The 19,520-nt window shown below is 45.0% G+C and overlaps 3 protein-coding genes across 3 annotated transcripts, besides 35 other annotated features; all 3 read left to right on the top strand.

Annotated features, from left to right (window-relative positions):
- Positions 1–19,520: part of a sequence feature (sequence corresponds to BAC RPCI93-3D8) that runs on past both edges of the window.
- Positions 22–82: a microsatellite.
- Positions 227–262: a microsatellite.
- Positions 490–573: a sequence feature (CT-rich).
- Positions 828–858: a microsatellite.
- Positions 859–887: a microsatellite.
- Positions 962–1,057: a sequence feature (A-rich).
- Positions 1,265–1,335: a microsatellite.
- Positions 1,428–1,486: a microsatellite.
- Positions 1,493–1,519: a microsatellite.
- Positions 1,558–1,840: a sequence feature (A-rich).
- Positions 1,848–1,884: a sequence feature (AT_rich).
- Positions 1,951–1,983: a sequence feature (AT_rich).
- Positions 2,045–2,102: a sequence feature (A-rich).
- Positions 2,435–2,522: a sequence feature (T-rich).
- Positions 2,531–2,554: a microsatellite.
- Positions 2,744–2,785: a microsatellite.
- Positions 2,822–2,841: a microsatellite.
- Positions 2,878–2,901: a microsatellite.
- Positions 3,143–3,165: a sequence feature (AT_rich).
- Positions 3,166–3,281: a sequence feature (A-rich).
- Positions 3,339–3,462: a sequence feature (A-rich).
- Positions 3,550–3,660: a sequence feature (GA-rich).
- Positions 3,724–3,761: a microsatellite.
- Positions 3,871–3,906: a microsatellite.
- Positions 4,124–4,156: a microsatellite.
- Positions 4,327–4,367: a sequence feature (T-rich).
- Positions 4,476–4,538: a sequence feature (T-rich).
- Positions 4,564–4,587: a microsatellite.
- Positions 4,660–4,686: a microsatellite.
- Positions 5,050–5,082: a microsatellite.
- Positions 5,360–7,552, top strand: Tb927.6.630 (hypothetical protein, conserved; the record flags this gene model as incomplete). Its single annotated transcript, XM_840093.1, has 1 exon — positions 5,360–7,552. One exon carries the CDS (start codon positions 5,360–5,362, stop codon positions 7,550–7,552), a length of 2,193 nt encoding a protein of 730 aa, XP_845186.1.
- Positions 6,441–6,491: a sequence feature (CT-rich).
- Positions 7,718–7,743: a microsatellite.
- Positions 8,177–8,198: a microsatellite.
- Positions 8,615–8,640: a sequence feature (AT_rich).
- On the top strand, positions 8,701–16,887 carry Tb927.6.620 (hypothetical protein, conserved; the record flags this gene model as incomplete). Its single annotated transcript, XM_840092.1, has 1 exon — positions 8,701–16,887. One exon carries the CDS (start codon positions 8,701–8,703, stop codon positions 16,885–16,887), a length of 8,187 nt encoding a protein of 2,728 aa, XP_845185.1.
- Positions 17,535–19,274, top strand: Tb927.6.610 (hypothetical protein, conserved; the record flags this gene model as incomplete). Its single annotated transcript, XM_840091.1, has 1 exon — positions 17,535–19,274. The coding sequence occupies one exon, from the start codon at positions 17,535–17,537 to the stop codon at positions 19,272–19,274; it is 1,740 nt and encodes a 579-aa protein (XP_845184.1).

Genomic DNA, 19,520 nt, shown 5'->3' with positions numbered 1-19,520 from the left:
TTACTATTATTCAATTCCCATTACATGCATGCATGCATATGTATATATATATTTATATAACGTATGCACACGTACATGTACACAAATACTTCTGCCCCCACTTCTTCCATGCCCTCCTTGATGCACACTAATTATTATTATCATCATCACGTCTGGTGTCGTTACCCCTTTCTCCCCCTTATATTCTCTACTTTTTGTTTCATGATTGTGGTTTTTAATGCACGTATACATGTATACATATATGTATATATGTGTGTATATGATTGTGGTTGTTTGTATATATTTATTTATGTCTGCTGCATGTATCAATTGATGCCTCCTCCTAATCTACCGCCTTATATATATATGCATAAACGTGCATTTATTTGTATGGCCAAATTTACCATAATAAAAGTAATAATTCTCTAAATTTCAATGCCGCTAACGATGATGGCGGTGGTAAACTGTTTGTTTTTGTTTTCACACGCTTTTGTGGGAGAAGGGGAAGCGAAAAACGAAAAAAAGAGGAGAAATAGAGAAAAAGCGAGAGAGAGAGAGAAACGACACAAGAGGAAAGAAAAGAAAAAAAGCAAGTGTGAATGACTTTGTGCATGCACCTTTTGTATATGTATATGTGACTTACTGATTAATTGAAAGGGAAAGGACTTATGATAACGGGAAGTAGTTGAAAGGAACTTATGTTGCGCAGCATTGCTGTAAGAAATCCCACACACAAAAGAGGGAAGAAGGGGGTAAAAGTAAAAGAGAAAGAGAGAAAAAGGAAAAAGAGACAACCCACTCAAATGTTTATTTATTTAGCCTTTTCAAAGGAAGCACAAACAGAGATCACACATATACATGCATATATACATATATATATGTGTGTGTGTGTGTGTGTGTGTGTGTGTACGCGTTTGTATGCACTCGGTCAATGCCTTCCTTCCCCTTTGATGATGATTTTGTCGTAACGCTGTTGTTGTTGTTCTTTCTTTTTATTTTATTTTCTTTTTTTCCCCCCCCCCTTCTTTTTCTCTGTTAAGTTTATCCTTTTTCTCCTCTTCTCTTCTCTTGTCTTGTCGTGTCGTGTCGTGGCCATTCAATTACTCGTTGTCGCGTGAATTATATTAATTTCCCAACGGCATTTTACGTTGGTGGCGGTGGTGGTGTTTTCGTTTTTACTTTTTGATTTTAGTTGTTGGATTTTTTCTTTTTTTTTTTGCGTTTACTTCTTCCTATACTTTCAGTTTCTTCAAGCCACGATTGGGAATCGCGAGCTTATCTCCGCACACATACACATGTACACACACATCTTTATTATATATAAATATATTTATTTATGTTCACATATACTTACATGATTGTGAGAGCTTCTACTGATATGCATTGAGATGTGTGAAGGGCGTTTTTCCATTTTACGCATTCTTTATTGTTCTTGTTGCATATTTTTGTATATATGTTTATATATATTTATATATATATATATTTATATGTATACATGTATTTATATGATAAATGCGTATGTGTATGTGTGTGTGTGTGTTTTTTTTTTAAAGAAGAAGAAAGAAGAAAGAAAGAAAATTTGTTTAGTTTTGTTTCTTTTTCTTTCTCTCTTCTATCTTGTATTTGCTCGTCCGTTTTGCAATTGATCGTATCTTTTTCCCCCTCTTTTTTGTTTTATTTGATTTTGTCCTTTTTTTTTTTTTCTTTTTTGTTGGTTGTTTGTTTGTTACTTTGTTTTACACTAATCCCTCCTTCCCTCCTCATTCCATATCTCTTCATCGTTGTCCTTTCCGTTTCATTTCGTTTAGCTTCGTTTTATTTTGTTTTTGTATTTAATTTACTTTTGTTGTTTTATTTTGTTCAATGGGAAAATAAAATGAAATAATTTTTTTTTTAAAAAAAAAAGAAGAGAGAATAGAGCTTTGTTTTTTGTTTTGTTTGAAATGCTCGGTCTCATCATACCTTTACATGAAATTATATAAAAATTATTTATATTTATATTTTCCTACGACTAATCCTTCTTCCTTTTTGTTTGTGCATGTGCGTGTGCATGTGCGTGTTTGTGTTTTATTCTTGCTTTCATCTTTTATTTAATTTTATTGTTGTTTTTGTGCTTTTTTTTAAAAAAAAAATATTTTCTTTCGTTTCGTGTCGTTGGGTGAAGGCAAATTAAATTATTAAATTGAGGAGTGGGTGGAAAAAAAAAGGGGGGGAAAAAAGCACAAAAAGCGAAGGAAATTATATTTTTAAAAGGAAAAAAAATCAAAAGTCAAGTGAGGGCAACAACAACATGCAGAACCAAATAAAACAAAAACATATGATTTTGTTTTATTTAAATTACTCTTTTATTTTTGTGCTTGTTTTTTAATTTCCAACTCTCCCACACACACACCCCTCCTTTTTTTTTCTTTTTTTTTTTTCCTTCACTCACAAAACACTTTTTTTTTCTCTTGAAAGAAAAAAATAAAAAGAAAGCAAACAACACAAATAAAATTACTAAAAAGTGAATGAAATAAAATAAAATTTAAAAAATATATAAAACACACTCGCCGTCACGTCATGTCATGTCATGTCACACTTCAAGTTCTTTTTTTTTCTTTTTTCCGTGTCTCCAAGAACATAATCATTTCATTTTACTTCGAAGTGGAGGTGGTGGTGGTGGTTTTGTTACGAATCTCGTTTCTGCTGCCATTTATTTTATTACTTCTCCCCCTTTATTATTATTACTATTATTGTTCTGAATGGGGAAACAAACAAACAAACAAAAAGAAAAGAAAAGAAAAGAAAAGAGAAGAGAAAAAAAGAAGGGGAAACTTCATTGGATGCGCACCATTACGAGTGGAAAATAAAAATAAAAATAAACAAATGCAGTGATGAATGAAATCATATGCATTTGTTTGTTGTGTTGTGTTGTGTTGTGTTTATCTTCGGGATGTGGGAAAATTAAATTTAAAAAAGGGAAAAGAGAAGAAAATATGTGTGTGGAACAATGACAGAGAGAGGGGAAAAAAAAAAATAAAGACAAGTTTAAGTTCTTTTTTTAAAAAAGAAAAAAAGAAAAAGAAAGTCGGGAGCGCAAATTTGTTGTATTTTGTGTGCCTCGTCAGCCGCGTGAAAATTATGAAGTGGCGGTGCTGGCCTTTCATAACAACAAAATACACACATTTATTTATATATATTTATAAATGTTTATGTTTTTGTTTATGTTTGTGCGAACATTTCTTAGCGTTTTTGCTGCTGTTGTTGTTGAATTTATTTTTGTGCTGATTCCATTTTTTCTTTCCTTTCTTTTTTTTTTTATGCGTATGGCTGTGTGTATTTTAGTTTTAAATGCCTCAACTTCACGTGGGGGTATTTGGTTTCTTTTTTTTTTTTGTAATTTTTTTATTTTTGGTTTCTTATTTGTGCATTGTTCTTTGTTGTTGTTGTTTTTTTTTTCCCCTCCCCTTTTTCTTTTTGTTCTTTTCTTCTTGTTCGTTTTCTGCGAAGCGTCCATCGGATTCTCCGGATGGTTTTGAATATTCCTTTTTTTGTTTTTTCATTCTTTTTCTGTCTTCTTGTCTTGTCGAGTTCTTTCTTTTTTTTTTTCTTTCCTTTTTTTTTTCCTTCTTACTTACTTACTTATCCATTTACACTTAAGTTTTCCTTCTTTTTCTTTCTTTCTTTTTTTTTTCTTTCTTTTTGGTTTTTCTGCCATAATCTTTTGTATTGTGGTGGAAGGGAAACGGGAACAGAAAATATTTGATAATAATAATAATAATGATGGTAATAATAATAATAATTATTATTATTATATGAAAGACAGGTGGAAACCAAATGACAGTAATCACAATTACATATTTCACACACTTACAAATGTTATGCATACAATTCATACTTATATGCACGCACATTATTATTATTATTATTATTATTAGTGTTGTCATTGGGGTTGGTGGTTGGTGGTTTATTGCTTTAAATATTTGATTTTGATCCCTTTTTGAGTTGTGATTATTTCACGCCCTTCATCATGTCAGGCGATACGATGAGAAACAGAAACAATTACATTAACAATGGTACCGTTACTGCTATTGTTATTGTAATTTAAAACATTATTATGGTGAGCATCGTCATGATTATCATTGTCATTGCGAGCTGAACACAAAATAATAATAATAATAATAATAATAATAATAATTTTTCTTTTTAAAAAAAAAAAGTGAGAAAAATGAGCCGTGCGCCCCTCCCCCTCCCCGCTTGTGAGTTTCTTTGTGTGTTTTGTTGCTCATTTGGCATTTTGTAGTTGTCAATATTTGTGTAAATATAATCATATGTACTTTGTGTTGGCACGATAGAAGTTTTTATTTTAAAAAAAAAAAAGAGAAAAAGGGAAAAAGGGAAAAAAAGAATGGATGAGGAAAAAGTTTTAAGGCGCACGGGATTTAATTTGGGAGAAACCAAAACTGAAACTAACAGCAAGGTGGCGCCGGCAACATATGCGGACGAACAATTCAACGAAAGAAGAAAAAAAAATAAAAGAAGCGAAAGAAAGAAAGAAGCAATGGCAAATGAAGACAAGATGGGAATGGGAACAGGAGGGGGGAAAAAAAAAAAGAAAAGAAAAGAAAACTTTTTAATAGTGAAGTAGACAGACGGTCGCAGGAATAAGGAAAGAAAAAAGGGAAGAAGAGATAGGCATGAAGAGAGAGAGAGAGAGAGAGAAAGAGAACAGAAAAGAAAAATAATAAGAACAGAAAGTAATAATGAAGATAATTATTAAGTAACAAGTGAGAATTCCTGTTGTTGTTTTTTTCCCCCTCCCTCTTTATTATCATATCTTTTCCTCCTATTTGTTAGTGCTGTTGTCAATGTTACTCCAACGAGCACATTTTACTTTTCCCTTTTCGTATTTGCTTTTTTTTTTAAAAAAAAAGAAGAAAAGATAAAGATAAAACACGGAGTAAGTAAAATCAACGTTTGTTTACGTATTTTTTTCCCCCCTTTTGTGTGTGCATGTGCGCTTTGGTTTCGCTTCTTCCGTCCAGTCGCCACGATTATCAACATTTTTCGTTTTGGGGTGTTTTTTTTTTTTTTGATTTGGTTTGATTTGGTTTGGTTTGGTTTTCCCGTGCACCTGCTTTTTTTGTTTCCCCCCCCCCCCTCCTTCCAATACTTGAACCTTGCGCGATGGTAATGTGTGGGCTTACATATGGTATTATGTTGCTTTATGTTCTCCGTGTTTTTTTTTTCATTCTCCTCTACTTTTCCCACACACTACAAACTCTTCCTTTCCTCTTTTCACTCTTTTTTCTTTAAAAAAAAAAAACAACAACTCCATCGCACATGAATCTACACAAATATAAATAAAATGTATATTGTCACCTATTAAGTGAAGCGACACATGATGGAGTTGTTACAACTACCCACAACATGTGAGTGTCTTTTACCGCTAGACGCTGCTGTGATGGCGGCGTATGGTCCGAGTGCCATTTATTTCTTTCCGCTCTCGCAATTATTTAACGCGGTAACGGCAACGGCAACAGTAACGGCACCTAAAGGTTTTCATAGTGTTGAGTTGTCCTCCCATTGGGGCTGTTGTGCGCCATGGCACCCGCCTGGAGCCTCACTGGAGCGTTGTGGTGTGTTTTACGAGCAATCGGGGCTCGTACGCTTCCGCAGTTGCAGTTTCGGTGACATGCCTCAACAAAAACGTGTTGATGGCAAAACAAAAAAGGGAAAAAAGGGTGAGGAAAGTGTTTTTGACCCCGCTGTAAAGGGTTTGGATGGTATTGAAGAAATGGCGGTATTCTTCGGCACAACGTTGGTAGTCCGCACCGGTGCAGAGGCATTGTTTTTTGCCCTTGATCCGGCAAGTAATCCCGGGGAGGAGAAATTGCCGCTTATCGGTCGCACAGCACTCCCACAGGGAAAATCGATATCGACGACAACGCCGTCAAACGATGTTAGCGCTGATAATTTGTGGTATTTCATGGGAGCATCTCACCCAACAAGTATTGTAGATGAAGGCGACCGCTACATTTGCGTGGCCTCATTTGACAGGAAGGAACGGAAGCTGGAGGCGGTTTTGTTGGCGGTCTCCGACACACGAGCTGTGCAACTGAAGCGTACCAAAGTTGGGGGCTTGAAAGTCTCACCAGATGCAGGAAAGTTTTTCTGTTGCGCCTTTAATTGGTCGCTGCGGCAGTTGATTGTTGTTTTCAAAGGTAAGAAGGGAAAGACAAGTGGGACCACCTTGGCACTTTCCCTAGAGTCCATGTCCCTTACTGCAGAAAACATAACGGTTCCACCAAAAGCAATGGACTTGACGTACACTACCGCTGGAGAAGCGTGGGCCCTCACCACCGCTAACGAAGATGGTGCGCTTATAATTAAAAATTTAATGGCAGCCGACGCCGGCCGCGAAGTGCGTTTGCCCTCCCTGAAGGGACGACAAGCAAGTGGAAATGGCAACCATGATGACCAGAAGAAAAAGAAAAAGGAAGAGGAAGAGGAAGGAGAAGGAGAAGGAGAAGATGTCCACACATGTCTCACAGCCGTGGGGTCTACGGTATGTGTGTTGTATGGAAAGGCGGTCGCGATGGTGTGCACTGATGATAGCGCAAACAAGGGAGGAGCCAAGTCAAGCAAAGATTCCGTTACATTTAGCGGGCATACCCAAACTGGAGGTGAAGAATCGCTTTATGCATGGTTACTGAAGCAGCAGCAACGGAAAGTGGATGAGAGTGAGGAAGAAGAGCACCAGCAGGAGCTGCGTGAGGTGATAAATTTCTTACAGGGTACCGTGAAGGGACCGCCCACCCTCATCGTCCGTGACTGCCGTTACGTATCGCAGAAGAATGGGGTGTACAATCACGATGTCCTCGATAGCATTCAGGCGAATTCAAAAATGAAGGTGTACTACAAGCAACTGCTGCGTTACATTGCCATCGCTCAATCCCTTCATCCTGTCACTATTTTACTTGCCTTGCACGTGGAAAACCCGAGTGTTCGTCTGAGCGTCGCCGCACTGCTTGCTGTGAAGCCGGCGCTTGCTGCTGGAGGTTTGCGACTACTCGAGTGGGGCGGTCCCACACGATCTCATTTCAACAAAAGTGGAGACGGCAACTACAAAAGCAATGCTAGGCGAGAGGCTAAACTCTTTGGTGCAGCGCTGTTAAACTCAGCTCTAGACGCCCTTTCCGCTGGTGCACTCGGTGCTGTTGAAGTGCTGTGTGCGGTAGCAGATATTACACTTATGGCAGCCCTCACACCCAATTCCTCATGTACTGTCGCGGGCAAAAGCGATAGTTTTAGACAAGCTGCAAACCACAACCGCCAGGATGGCAATGCGGTTACTCGTGAAGAAGTGGAAGCGGAACTCACAATTGTGGATTGCATTGCAGTACTCACAAGTTATGCGCGGTGGGCTCTTGTCACGGCGGCACCATCCCTCGGCACCATTACCGCACACCTCGCCCCCCCACGCACTGATGAAAGTCGCCGAAAGGAGGCAATGATTAGGGACCGCGTGGCGCATGCGATCACAACATCGCGGGATATTCAAATTGATGTCTTTCCGCTGCGCTGCCGATAAATCGGCGGGGGGTGGGAAAAAACGAACAACAAAAAAAAATGTTTTGTTTACTGCCTTTTGCATTTCGATGTGTGTTTGATGGTTGAAACAGAACACGGTATGAAGGATATTGAAATCACAAAAAGAAAAAGGAAAAAAAAAGGAGCAGCTTTGAGCAGTGAGTACAGGAAAGAAGGAAGGAAGGAAAGAAGTAGGGGAAAAGAGTGCAAGTGAGCTGCAAATGAATGGAGAAACATTTATGTTGAGACCCTTGCAAAAAAAAAAAAAAGAAAGGTGCTACATTAAGGAATGTGTTTTGAGCGAGAATTATAGCTCTGACCCTTTCTTTTCCTTCTTGCATGTTGAAGAGGGACAAAACTTAAGCGAATAGGTAATAGCGGTAAGGTGTGACGATGTGTTTGGACATCTCCCATTTGTGCGAGAATGGGAGAGAAAAGTAACAGGCGTTCCGAGTAACAATAATGATAAGACTAAAAATTAACAACTAAAAAGAAAGAGGACAATAAGAGAGAAGTTTTCTTGCTCGCACACACGCCACCTTCCTCTTCCCTTCTCTCTTCTTTGTGCGGTAACCTTTGCTTGGTTACTGGCGTTGTCATCGCAACCCCAATTCCGGTCCTTTAATGTTGTTGTTGTTGTTGTTGTTTTTCCTTTAAGATTTTCATAACTTCTGTGAAGCTGGATCAAATCCGGTTGGAGTTCACCCTTATATGGCTTCAAAATAATTCTTTTTCCTTTTGTTTTTTTATTTTTTATTTTTCCTCCCTCTTTATCCTCCTCCAATTACGGTTGTTATCTGTGCTTTCAAGTGGTGGTGAGGAGGACTTCACTAACGGGAGAGGTCCTGCACGCCCACTTGAAGGGAAAGGAGAATTAAAATAACACTGACAATATATAAGAAGGAATCCACACACAAAAAAAAAAAAGAAGTGTATATTTGTAGAGTGAAAAGCGAACACAAGTCACCAAAGGGTAACAAAGAGGAAATATATTCGGGTTTGTTTGTCTCTGGGGTGTGGCAAAAAAAAGAAAAAAGCTCAAAAAACAGAAGGTGCTCTAAGGAAAAATTTTTTTATTTTTTTTATTTTGAAGAAAAAAAAGGAGAGGGAAAATTAGTCAGTGCGTGGAAAATCTTATTTTGAAACATCATGGCAACGGAAGAGCCGGTTAGTGACACAAAAAAGTCCAATGGGGTTACTCCGCGCAAACAAATTAGCCATACCGTACAGACTCTCACTTCCAATTCATCAGAAGGATCTATTCATGTTCATCCAACTCAGGGATACTATGCGAATTTCGACGTGGATACTGTATATGTCATTCCCTTCACAGTGCGGAATCTGTCGCGCGAAATATGTGCACTTCGCTTCACCCATCCAAACAATCAAACCGTATTTCGTATTAAAACCGACTCTGTACGGCTTGCACCCGGGCTCACACATGTGATCGAGGCTGAGTTCTTTACGCATACATCACAGGATTATGAAGATAGCTTTGTTGTGTTTACTGATAAAGAATCCATCACAATTCCACTTGTCGCGAAGTGTTTCCCCGATGTGGAGTTTCCCCTTACATTGGACTTCGGTACTGTGGAGCGTAACACACGCGGAATAGTTCAATCACTGGCCATTCGCAACCCCGGTCGCCGTGTGGCGCGTGTACATATTGTTCCTGAAGGTGAGTCTGCAGCTTCTGCCCTCCGGGTCCGGACGGCGAACTGCGATGTTGGGCCCTTCAGCGAAGGAAATGTAATGGTTGAGTTACTGAGCCCGTTAGTCGGCCGCCACAAGTTTCCTCTCACTGTAACTGTCGACGGTGAGGCTAAGACCCGTACGGTAACGGTAACAGTGGAGGTTATAGACTGTAGGGGAACATTACTGAATGCGAACACAGGCGAAGAGTTGCACTCACTGATGTTCCCCAAGACATATGTCGGTGCAAAGCGAACGATGGAACTTATTGTGAGAAATGATAGTAGGCAGTCTGTGAGCTTTGCTTTCCAGCTATTGAGCGATGGGAACACGGAGGATATCCCGCCGTTTAGCTTCGTCCCGCAACAAGGAAGACTGGGGCCGCGGGAAAAGAAACACGTAACCGCCATATTTGCCCCAATGAGGTCAAAGGAGAAAGCAACGGGTTGGACGTGTCGTCGAGACCAACAAACTGCTGTAAATGAAACATTTGAGTGGTTGTACTCACTACTATTCGTGGAAACGGAACACACTCACACATTGCGCGCTACTGGAACGTCCACGACAACTGTGGCATGGCTATCGCAAACCGTTGTCGACTTCGGAGAATGTGCAATGAATGACTACCGGGACTTCGTGTTGCAAGTTCACAATGGTCACAAGGACGCTCCGCTGTACTTTAAATTCCCTCGGATTGCTCACTTTCATATTTCTCCTGACGAAGGCAACGTGAGTGCTGCGAAGAGCGTCCCTGTTCGGTTGACGTTCCATCCACGGCGTCTTGGCAACTTTAGTGAGCGCTTCAACGTGGTATTCAACAACACGGAGACCACTCCGCTGACGGTGGTGGGTGTCGCAACCAAAATTGTACCGCAGCAAAAGCGTATCGGTGGCATTGACAAACTTCCTCAGGACTTTGAACGTACCATGAAGGCCATTGAGCCTGTAGCGGAACCGTATGTCGCCGCTGCGCCGCCTGAAACGTACGCCAATCTGGACGATGTGGACCTTGGCATGGTTCCTGCTGAGGGATTGCGCCCGATAGAGCCAGAACTCGTGGCTCCTATTGGAAGGTCGCGTTCGGCGGGCGAGATGGGTGGACTGGGTGCAGGGGATCATCTCCCACTTGTAACGCTAGACGTGAAGACACTTATACGGAAAGTTTATAAGGAAGCGCCAAGCAACGCGGCAGAGCGTCGCGACTGCAAGCGGGAGCTTCAGCCCATGGAACTGTTGCGCATTGTTGCACCAGTCAAGGTCCTGGAATTCCATCGAGTAACGGTCGGCTCCACCGCCACAAAACCGTTCTTTTTGTACAACGCCACCAGCGCCGCGGTGCTAGCCACGATGCCAACCGATGAAGAGCATTTGTCATTCTCACCACAGGCACAAGTGATCCCCCCCGGTCGCTCTGCAGTTTTTGATGTAACGTTCCGTAGTCAAGTGGTTCAGGTACTTCAGCAGGTGATGCAAATAACGATCAATGGTAGGCACCTGCTCCGCTTTACAATGCAAGCTGATTCTGTTCCTGTTGAGGTTTCGCTTTCGCGCGAGGAGATGGTTCTCCACTTCTCAAACTTTAGCGAGGAGCCTGTGGCCCGCTCTACAGTCGTACTTTCCAATAATGGTAACAGCGAAGCTGTGTACTCGTGGGCCCTGCAGTTGAATAATGCGGGCACCGGCAGCGGGAAAGGTAGTGGTAGCGGTCCATTTGCCATCGAACCTATGAGCGGCACGATTCCACCAATGAGCAAAGTAACGGCTTATGTGTCTTTCAGTCCTCCATACGGCATTATCACCGCCAGCGCGTGCGCGAGGCTGCAGGTGGAGCGTTCCGACGGAGTGAAGACACTTAACATCACAGGTGCCGTCCCAGTCACTTCTTGTGCATGGGGAAAATGCACAACTGCCGGTGGTACACCAGTGGTCTCCCCACAGGGGAAGAAAGATTGGAACAAGCATCATTCCGCAACAGAGGCCCTCATTGAGCTGCAAAAAGTCCCTGCGGGGAGGGGAACACGTGCGAGCATCACACTACACAATAAAGGGAAGAACGTCGCCTTCTTTACCTTTGACGGTGTACCAAGCTGGTTGACTGTCTCCCCGGAGAGTGGCCGTGTTGGGCCCCGCGAGTCAGAGGAAATCTCGCTCTTGGTGTATCATGAAAAACCTGAGGCCCTACGTACCGTGATGAACTGCTGCGTGCGTGGAATAAAGAAGCCACTGAAGTTGACAGTTTCTGTGGATGTTTGTGCCGCACTTTTAGAAGTCATTACGCCACACCGGCAAAATACAGAGGCCATCCTCGACTTTGGTATGGTGTACATCGGCACTGAAAAGGCCCTCCCGGTACGTTTCAAAAACACAAGCGATGTTGACGGTGTTATCCTCGTTGACTTGCGACAACATATGGAGTTTGCAGTTGAGTGCGCTGCCGATGTGGACAGTGCGGCAATCCACGACGCCACCGTTACAAACAACAATTCAACAGATCCCCCGACAATGTTGCAGTGGTGTGGGCCAGGTGAGCGAGAGCCCGGCATGGCCTCTATAATCATTCCACCTTGCAGCGAATTAGGTGTTTTGTTCGTCTACCGGCCCGTATCAACCGCAGAGGATGGTGGGCGTTTCTTTGTGTCGTGGAGGCATGTGGGCACAGATATTAAAAACCCACTGGTGCCGTTGGTGATCATTGCGCAGGCGTTGCAATCAAGGGTGGCCGTCACTCCCCGCTTTTTGAAATTCCCTTGTACTGTGGTGGACAGTCCCTCCGTTCCTGCAACAGTGACAATTAAGAACACGTCGAGTGTGAGTGTCCACTGGAGGCTGCAACCGATACGGAACAATGAAGACTCTCCCACAGCTGAGGGCCGAACCCCACTGAGCCCCGTCAGCAGCAGAGTTAGCTCATTTGTCATGAGTATCAGCGGTGGCGTGCTGGCACCGCATGCGAGCGAGCAGGTGAGCGTAACTTTCGTACCCGATGGTGTGGGTAACTGGCGCGAGCTCTACGGTATTTATGTGGATGGTGATTTACTTCGGCATTGTGCAGATTTATCAATGAGTGGTTTTGCAGCGTTGCCCCGTCTCCTGTGCGACGTGGAGGAGCTTGCTTTTCCACCCATCCCCCTGAACATAACCGTTCGGAGGCGTATTATCATTACGAATGATGGTTTCGATCACATCAATTTGTCGTACCACACAATAGACTCCGGGCCGCTCACCATCACGTTCCCCAACGGTACTTCCACCGGGCTGATGGGACGCATCCCCGTAGAGATTGAGTTCTGTAGTCAGTGGCCGGTTTCTGCCGTGTCGTCCATCAAGTTCTCGTCAAACAAGGGGGAGACGTTGACCCTGCCCTTCAGGGGAGCCGCCATAAACTCTTTCCTCACCAATGCCCCATACGTTATTCAGAATGCCAATATTTCAAAGATTGCATCATCTCGTGGTGATGAAGAGTGGAAGGAGCCGTTAATTTACCGAGAGATAGACAGCTGGCAGCTTGCTGCTGACGGCGGCGGCCACAAGGTGCGCAAAGTTGGCGGGGAGACACAGTATGTGAGGTCTAATTCAGTGAAGCCCATTCCACCACGGTACCTGGAGCCCATCGCACCTGAATTTTACGTTCGTTGTGAGGAAAGTCTGCGGTTGTGGCTGAATTATAACGTGTTCCTTGAGCCCGTCGCGAACCTCGTCACTGCGTTACAGCTATCCGATGGACGACTACTTCTGGATGCAGCGCGTCGAATGGGCGTAAAGAAGCAATCTCGGGCTCCAGATTCATCCGAAAGCACGACTAGCAGAACACTTGTTACACTCGAGTCGTTAATGTCGCTCCTCAAGCTTAACGGTGGGTGCCTAAGTGAAGTACAGATAATCTACCTGATGACATATGAGGCATATTGTCGCCACCAAAAAGAGGTAAATGCGGAGGCTATTCCCTTAGCGAACTTCACGGAGCGGTCTACACACTGCTGGACGGTGGTCGTGCTGCAATTCATTCGGGTTGTTTACTTTGCCAAACTGCGGATAGACAGCATGCTGGCTCAATACCCCTCGCTTGGTAAGTATATGCCAGTAGAGGAGTTGCAGGCGGGGTCTTTGTCCACGGCTATTTACGGTAGCAACGTATTTAGCGGTATGGAAAACATCTTACTTTACTGGGCAACGTACAACCTACGCCAGTGCATCAAAAAGGGTATGCTAAAGGACACCCGGGCTCCTATCCGGCGGTTTGAAGACCTGAGGGATTGTGTCGCGGTAGCCGCGTGTATATTTGTCTTTGTACCCTCTGCAGCGGCGTACGTGTCAGCTGATAGGTTTGTTCCAGAGACCGTGACACAAAGTGACCTAGAGAACAATATCAGTCTGCTAACCAATGCACTGGTGTACGTGGGGTTCCCGTCATCCTTTAGCAGCGTTGAGCAGATACTGCAGTATGGCCCGCTGGATTGGTTGTTGCTGCTCTCAACACTCTTTCACTACCTTCCGCGCTTCATTCCCACGGGAACAATCGTGTTGAAGGGGAAACTCCTTTCACCTGCCACTCACACTATTGAAGTGAAGAACACTTCAAACACGGTCCGTGTATACACCGTGGAAATGAGCAACTGTTCTTTCCGTGCGGTTCCGAGGGAGTTCACCGTGGACCCAGGGGGGACCTTCCAATTACAGCTGGAGGTGACTCTTCGCTTTAACCGACGACTGGAAGGGGAATGCGTACTTGTTGACAGTGCCCAGAACCTGGTGAAGGAACGGATGCCGTTAGTATTTCATCTCGTCGCCCTGCCAAGTGAGGAGCCTCTGCGTACAGTCCACCTGCAGGCGCCACTCTATACAGTGGTGCATCAAGAAATATGCGTTGAAAACCCATTCGCACAGAACTATGTGGCAACTTTACGACTGTCACAGGAATACAAAAACGATGGAGGATATTCTGAAGGAGAGTTTGGCAAACTGCAACAGGGTGCCTTTTACATATCGGCCGGTGTTGTGTCATTCAACGTGGGGGAGCCTACTAAAGTGAGCGTGCAGTTTGCTCCGTGCGCCCGTGGTCAGTACGAAGCACAGGTAACCTTCCACGATGTTCAGCTGGGTGAGTTCTCTATCGTGCTCATTGGCACGTGTATACCACCGAAACCAATAGAAAAGTTTGTTACGCGAGCGGAGGTGGGTGAAGCGTGTAACAACACAGTCATGCTGAAATTGCACAATCAACAGTTCGAGCGTATGATGAACACAGTGGAGGATTGCAACCGGTTTCCAAGCTCGCGAGTTGTTAAGGGGCCATCAATGCCGGAGCTCACCAATATTCCCTACAGTGTCACATTCGTGAACGAGTCTTTTGTTGGACCCAGTCCCTTCTTCATAGGTCCCGAAAGTATTTTCTTCACCCGCGGCGACCAAATGCTGGAACTGCAGTTCAGCTTCTGCCCGAAAGTCGTTGGTGACTACAATGGGTATATTATTCTCGCATCGAAGTATGACGTACGGACTATTCTTCTTCATGGTAAGGGTATTCCTGTAGGTGAGAAGAGTATTTTGCGTTTCTCATGCCCAGCGCGGCAATCTATTGTGCAACGCGTGCCCATCGTCAACAACACGAAGGAAAGTTGGTTGATTACAGCCACTATCGAGGGTGACTGCTTCAGTGGACAGAAGGAGGTCCGCATTCCACGCGGCAAAAGCCGTGAGTACCTTCTTCGATACAACCCTGCATGGGTTTCATCGGACACGGGAACCCTCACACTCCATAATCGGGAGACGGGTGAGCGCCGAACCTTCATGCTGTATGGAGAATCCGTGGAACCGCTCTGTGAGGATGTAATTACTGTGGAGTGTAGGGCACGCGAGAAACGAATAGAGACGCTGACGATTCCCGATATCAACAACATGGATGGGAACTATACGGTGGAAACAGACTTGCCATTCGCTACAGGAAAGCCGACAGTGCTTGTGCGGAGGGGCACAAATGCAAAGTACGACTTGATACTTCACCCTCTTATGGGTGGAACATTCAACGGAACGGTTGTGTGCCGGGCTCCAAATGGTCACTTCGCGTGGTATGGTATCACCATAATTGTGAGCGCTCCTGAAAAGGAAGGTACGCTCAACATTTGCACGGACACGCGTACGCCCGTAACAGCCTACGTGAGCATCCAAAACCCCATGGACAAAACCATTGATTTCACTGTAGGGCGTTACGGCGTAGGGCTCTTCGGAGAAAACTCCATTTTGGTGGAGCCGAGTGAACCATCTGTGTATTCCCTGTTGTTCCTTCCCTCACGTACTGGCAAGTTCCCGGGGAGGCTGACGTTCTTCAACAAAGAGGTGGGGGAGTTTTGGTACGAATTGGACATTGTGGTTGAGGATGCTGCGCCGGAGGAAGTGGCATTCTCAAGCGAAATCGGCGTGCCGCAGACGGTGCAGGTACGAATCCCGAACAATACCCCGAACGAGCTGCCGCTGTGCGTCACCAACACCAACCACGACAACTTCTCGGTTGTGCCTAGTAACCCGAGGGTTCCTCCATACTCGGAGTTAACTATCGATATTGTGTACAAACCGACAGCTATAGGAAGGCCCCAGGAGGCCATGATCAAACTTCTCAACCTCGACTCAGCAGAGTGGTGTTATCACTGCCGGGGTGTAGGCCACGCTCCTGCGGAGTTTGCGCCGGTGGAATGCGTTTGCGAAGCTTTGGGAAGAGTTTCCGTTGTGCTCAAGTTCAAGAACCCGTTTAGCGTTCCGATGATGCCGGACGTCGAGGTCAAGTGCGAAGAGATGAATTACTATTCCGCTGCCGCACAGTCGCTTCCCGGTACGCCAATAGCACCAGCGACTGAAGCCTCTATAGTGGTGATGTACGAACCCAAGACTGTAGGACGGCACAATGCCACTGTTTTGGTGAAGCCGAAGTTTTTGTCGGAAGAAGTGCAGGACATGACGTGGGTTTTCCCATTGAAGGGTTTGGCGGAGTGGCGCAGCCACGATCAACCGCTGCGGTTCCGTTGTGTAGCGCGGAAGAAAGTGGAGGAAACAGTTGAGTTGGTCGCCCCAGGGATGACGGCAGCCAACTTGAGCAATGTGACCATAACACTGGATCTTGAACGAGGGCAGCAGTATGCCAGCGCGGTTCGCAACAGTCTCTTCTTCAAAGTGCACCCTACTGTGGAGGTTGAAGGGATGCTCAAGTTGGATATACGATTTGTCCCTCTCCGCCCTTTTGTTGCAATGGCGGATCTCGTAGTTCGCGCCGAAAAGGAATCGGTCTGGCGCTATTCTATTGTTCTGGAAGCCTCCCGCGCTGATGTTGATGATACGCTGGTCGTCAAATCCACCCTCCGCGCTGTTTCCACCATCACATTTGATATTTACAACATCTACCCGCATTCCTCTCCTTTTACAGCCTACTTTACCCCTGACAGCTCACGTGATTTCTCAGTGGGGGTGCCGCAGGGTGTACTTCCTCCTTTTATTATTGGGCAGCGAAACGCAAATGCGGCAACAACAATGCAGGTTCTATTTTCCCCCACAGCAAGGCTGCCGCAGCCTGAGGGAACGCTGATTATTGACACGGAAGAAATGCAATGGATATATAAGGTTATTGGAAAGGTGAGCGGTCGGCCTATACACCCATAAGTGATAGAATATGAGATGTTCAGGATGTACACTAATCATTAGAATTGAAAAAAAAAAAGTAAAGAAGGAAAAAGAGAGAAAGGTGCAAGGAACAAGAGAGGAAGGCGGAAATTTAGATGAGTAAGCATGGCATTAAACATATAATTTGTCGCATGTACAGCTTATTTTCTCTCGTGGCTATTGTTGTTATTCATTCATCTTCGCTTAATTTTAGATTATGACGGAGAGCTTTTTTCTGCGGCTAATTGAACAATAACAGTGAGAGGGAAAGAAAGTTGAAACGTTGGGATAGAGGGCGAGAAAAAAAAGGTGTTGGAGTTTGAGGGCAAGCACATACATTTGTTTGTCTCTTCATACTTGGGTGCATATATATACGCGTGCCCACCGCGGGATGTACATACGCTTGTAACATACAAAAAAAAGAAAAGAATGAACAGAAGCTGTGGACGCGCACACCGGCCAAGGTGCCGGCAGCCGCTGCTGATTCTACACATATGCTTCCGGTCCCCGTGGTGCCGCATGATTTCGCTCTGCATGCCCTTCCCAAATGCGTCTTTTCATCCTTTTTTTTTTTTTTGCTGCATCCTGTTTTTCTTATTCTCTCGCTTAATCTTTGTTGTTAGAGGAGGATATTTGGTTGGTCCTCAATGTTAATACGCCGCCTCCGCCGCCCTCACAGCACCGTGAGAGGCTGCCGCATTAGTTCCGCAAGCAATAGTGATAGCGCCGGTGCATTTAGTGCTAATGGAACACAGTTACCTGACCCACCATATTATCTCCCACATTCCCCTCGATTTGACGCCGAGCGCTGTGGAACTTTCAACAAGAAATGGCTTCTGAATCTGCCGGCGCTCAAACCTCTCGTTCGAAACAGTACTTATTTACCCAAAAAGGAGGAATTGTGGCGGGCTCCGACCCACGAGGCATTGGAAACAATAATAGGGCACCTTCCTTACCACGATGCTCTCAGATACATCACAGAGCACAGTTTATTCCTCCTCTTTCCCACCGTACTGAGGGCGCGCGATGCGCCCCTTCCACATGTTATTTATGAGGATTTCATGAAGAGTTGTACGTTTGCTTCGCTGCAGAATCCACCGGAGGAGCAGTTTGCACTGCCTTCGGTATTGCTTCGTACGTTGCTCTGCATGGCCGCCTACCATTGCACTTTGGATGCGGACTACTTCACAACATGTCAAATGCTTTTCGGCCGCATGGAGCAACAACAACAAACGACGCCGGAGGTGCTCTCAGCATGGGTTTACTGCTGTACAGCTAGCGGTAGAGTTGATGAGGCCCTAACATACGCCAAATACATGGCCGATTGTAGTGCACCATTCGATGTGACGGTGTTCTCCCTGATGCAACATCCCTCATTGAATCCCATTGAAGTGGAAGACGGCTCGGTGCCGCACTCAGCGAAGGGTTTGTTGCTTCAGCGGCGCTTAGGTAATCGGTTGCACACCGCCTACAGGAGTGACGCAGTAGCCGCACATGGAATGTTTGTTTACTACGCTTTGACGCTGAGTCACGTGCGGAAGTGGGAGGTGATCCGCGCAGCTGCCGCGTTGGGCGTAACGTTGGCAGAGCGAACTGTCGTACTTGCGGTTGAGGTGTTTGCAAGGGAAAAGGGAATGCGGTGTGGACCCAAAACTGTAAAGGCACTGACACACTTCCTGGCACAAGATGGGACTGTAGGGCATTTATTGTATGTGTTACTTCGCGCAAGGAAAAATGAGCTGCTTCCTGAGTTTCGTGATCTGCCACACACGACATTTAGTGAAGAAGAACAGGAATTGGTTTTGCAGTGTGTTGCGCAACGGGCAAGGCACGATGACAGTTTTGCCGTAGCTGCAACACTTGTCTCCTCACTAGTACGGGAGGATGATCCAAGTGAGTTGCTCATGGCGTTTGCTCGCGCCGCACGAAACCATCACTCCGCTGATGTTTGTGGTGGTGATGGTGACGGAAGTGTTTGCGCCGACGTGCCCGCGCCCGTGCCCGAATCTCCGCCATCGAATTCTTCAGAAATAATTGAGAAGGACCGGTGGGCCGTTGTGCAGGCGTCTGTCCGCTCACTACTACTTGATGTGAATGCATTGGACCAGGCAAGTCGCAGGGATGCATATCATAAGCATTGGAAAAATGGAAATAAAGGAGTGAAAAATAAAGAAAATGTGTTAGCAAAAACGCTGACGCTCCCGCATGACTCGATGCACACGGCGACAATACAAAGGAAAGAAAAGGAACTGTGGGAATTAATGCGAAGTGACACTCCAGTCGGCGTGCGTGAGCTGGCGCAGCTGAATATTATGGAGGAGTTGCAGGAGGCCAAAAGATTGGAGCGAGCGGAAATGGCATGGGTCAATCCAGATGGCACATTCTGAGTGTATGTGCAAAAAAAAAAAAAAAGAGAGAAATATTTTGGAGGCTGTTGTATTATTTTGCGGTGATGCTGCCGCATGATTTGGCCTCTTCACACCCAAGTGGCAGCAGCTCAAACACGGCATAATGAAAAAAAAAAAGAGAGAGAAGGAAGGCGTGGGAGGATGCAGTTGGTCTATGGGTTTGGAAGAGCGGAGGCGCTGCATGTTGCGAGGTTGGTGATGTTCGATGTAGTAAATGTTATTTTC

The sequence above is a fragment of the Trypanosoma brucei genome, chromosome 6, assembly GCF_000002445.2.
Source record: "Trypanosoma brucei brucei TREU927 chromosome 6, complete sequence".
NCBI lineage: Eukaryota > Euglenozoa > Kinetoplastea > Trypanosomatida > Trypanosomatidae > Trypanosoma > Trypanosoma brucei.
This window is presented reverse-complemented; position numbering and strand designations above follow the sequence as displayed.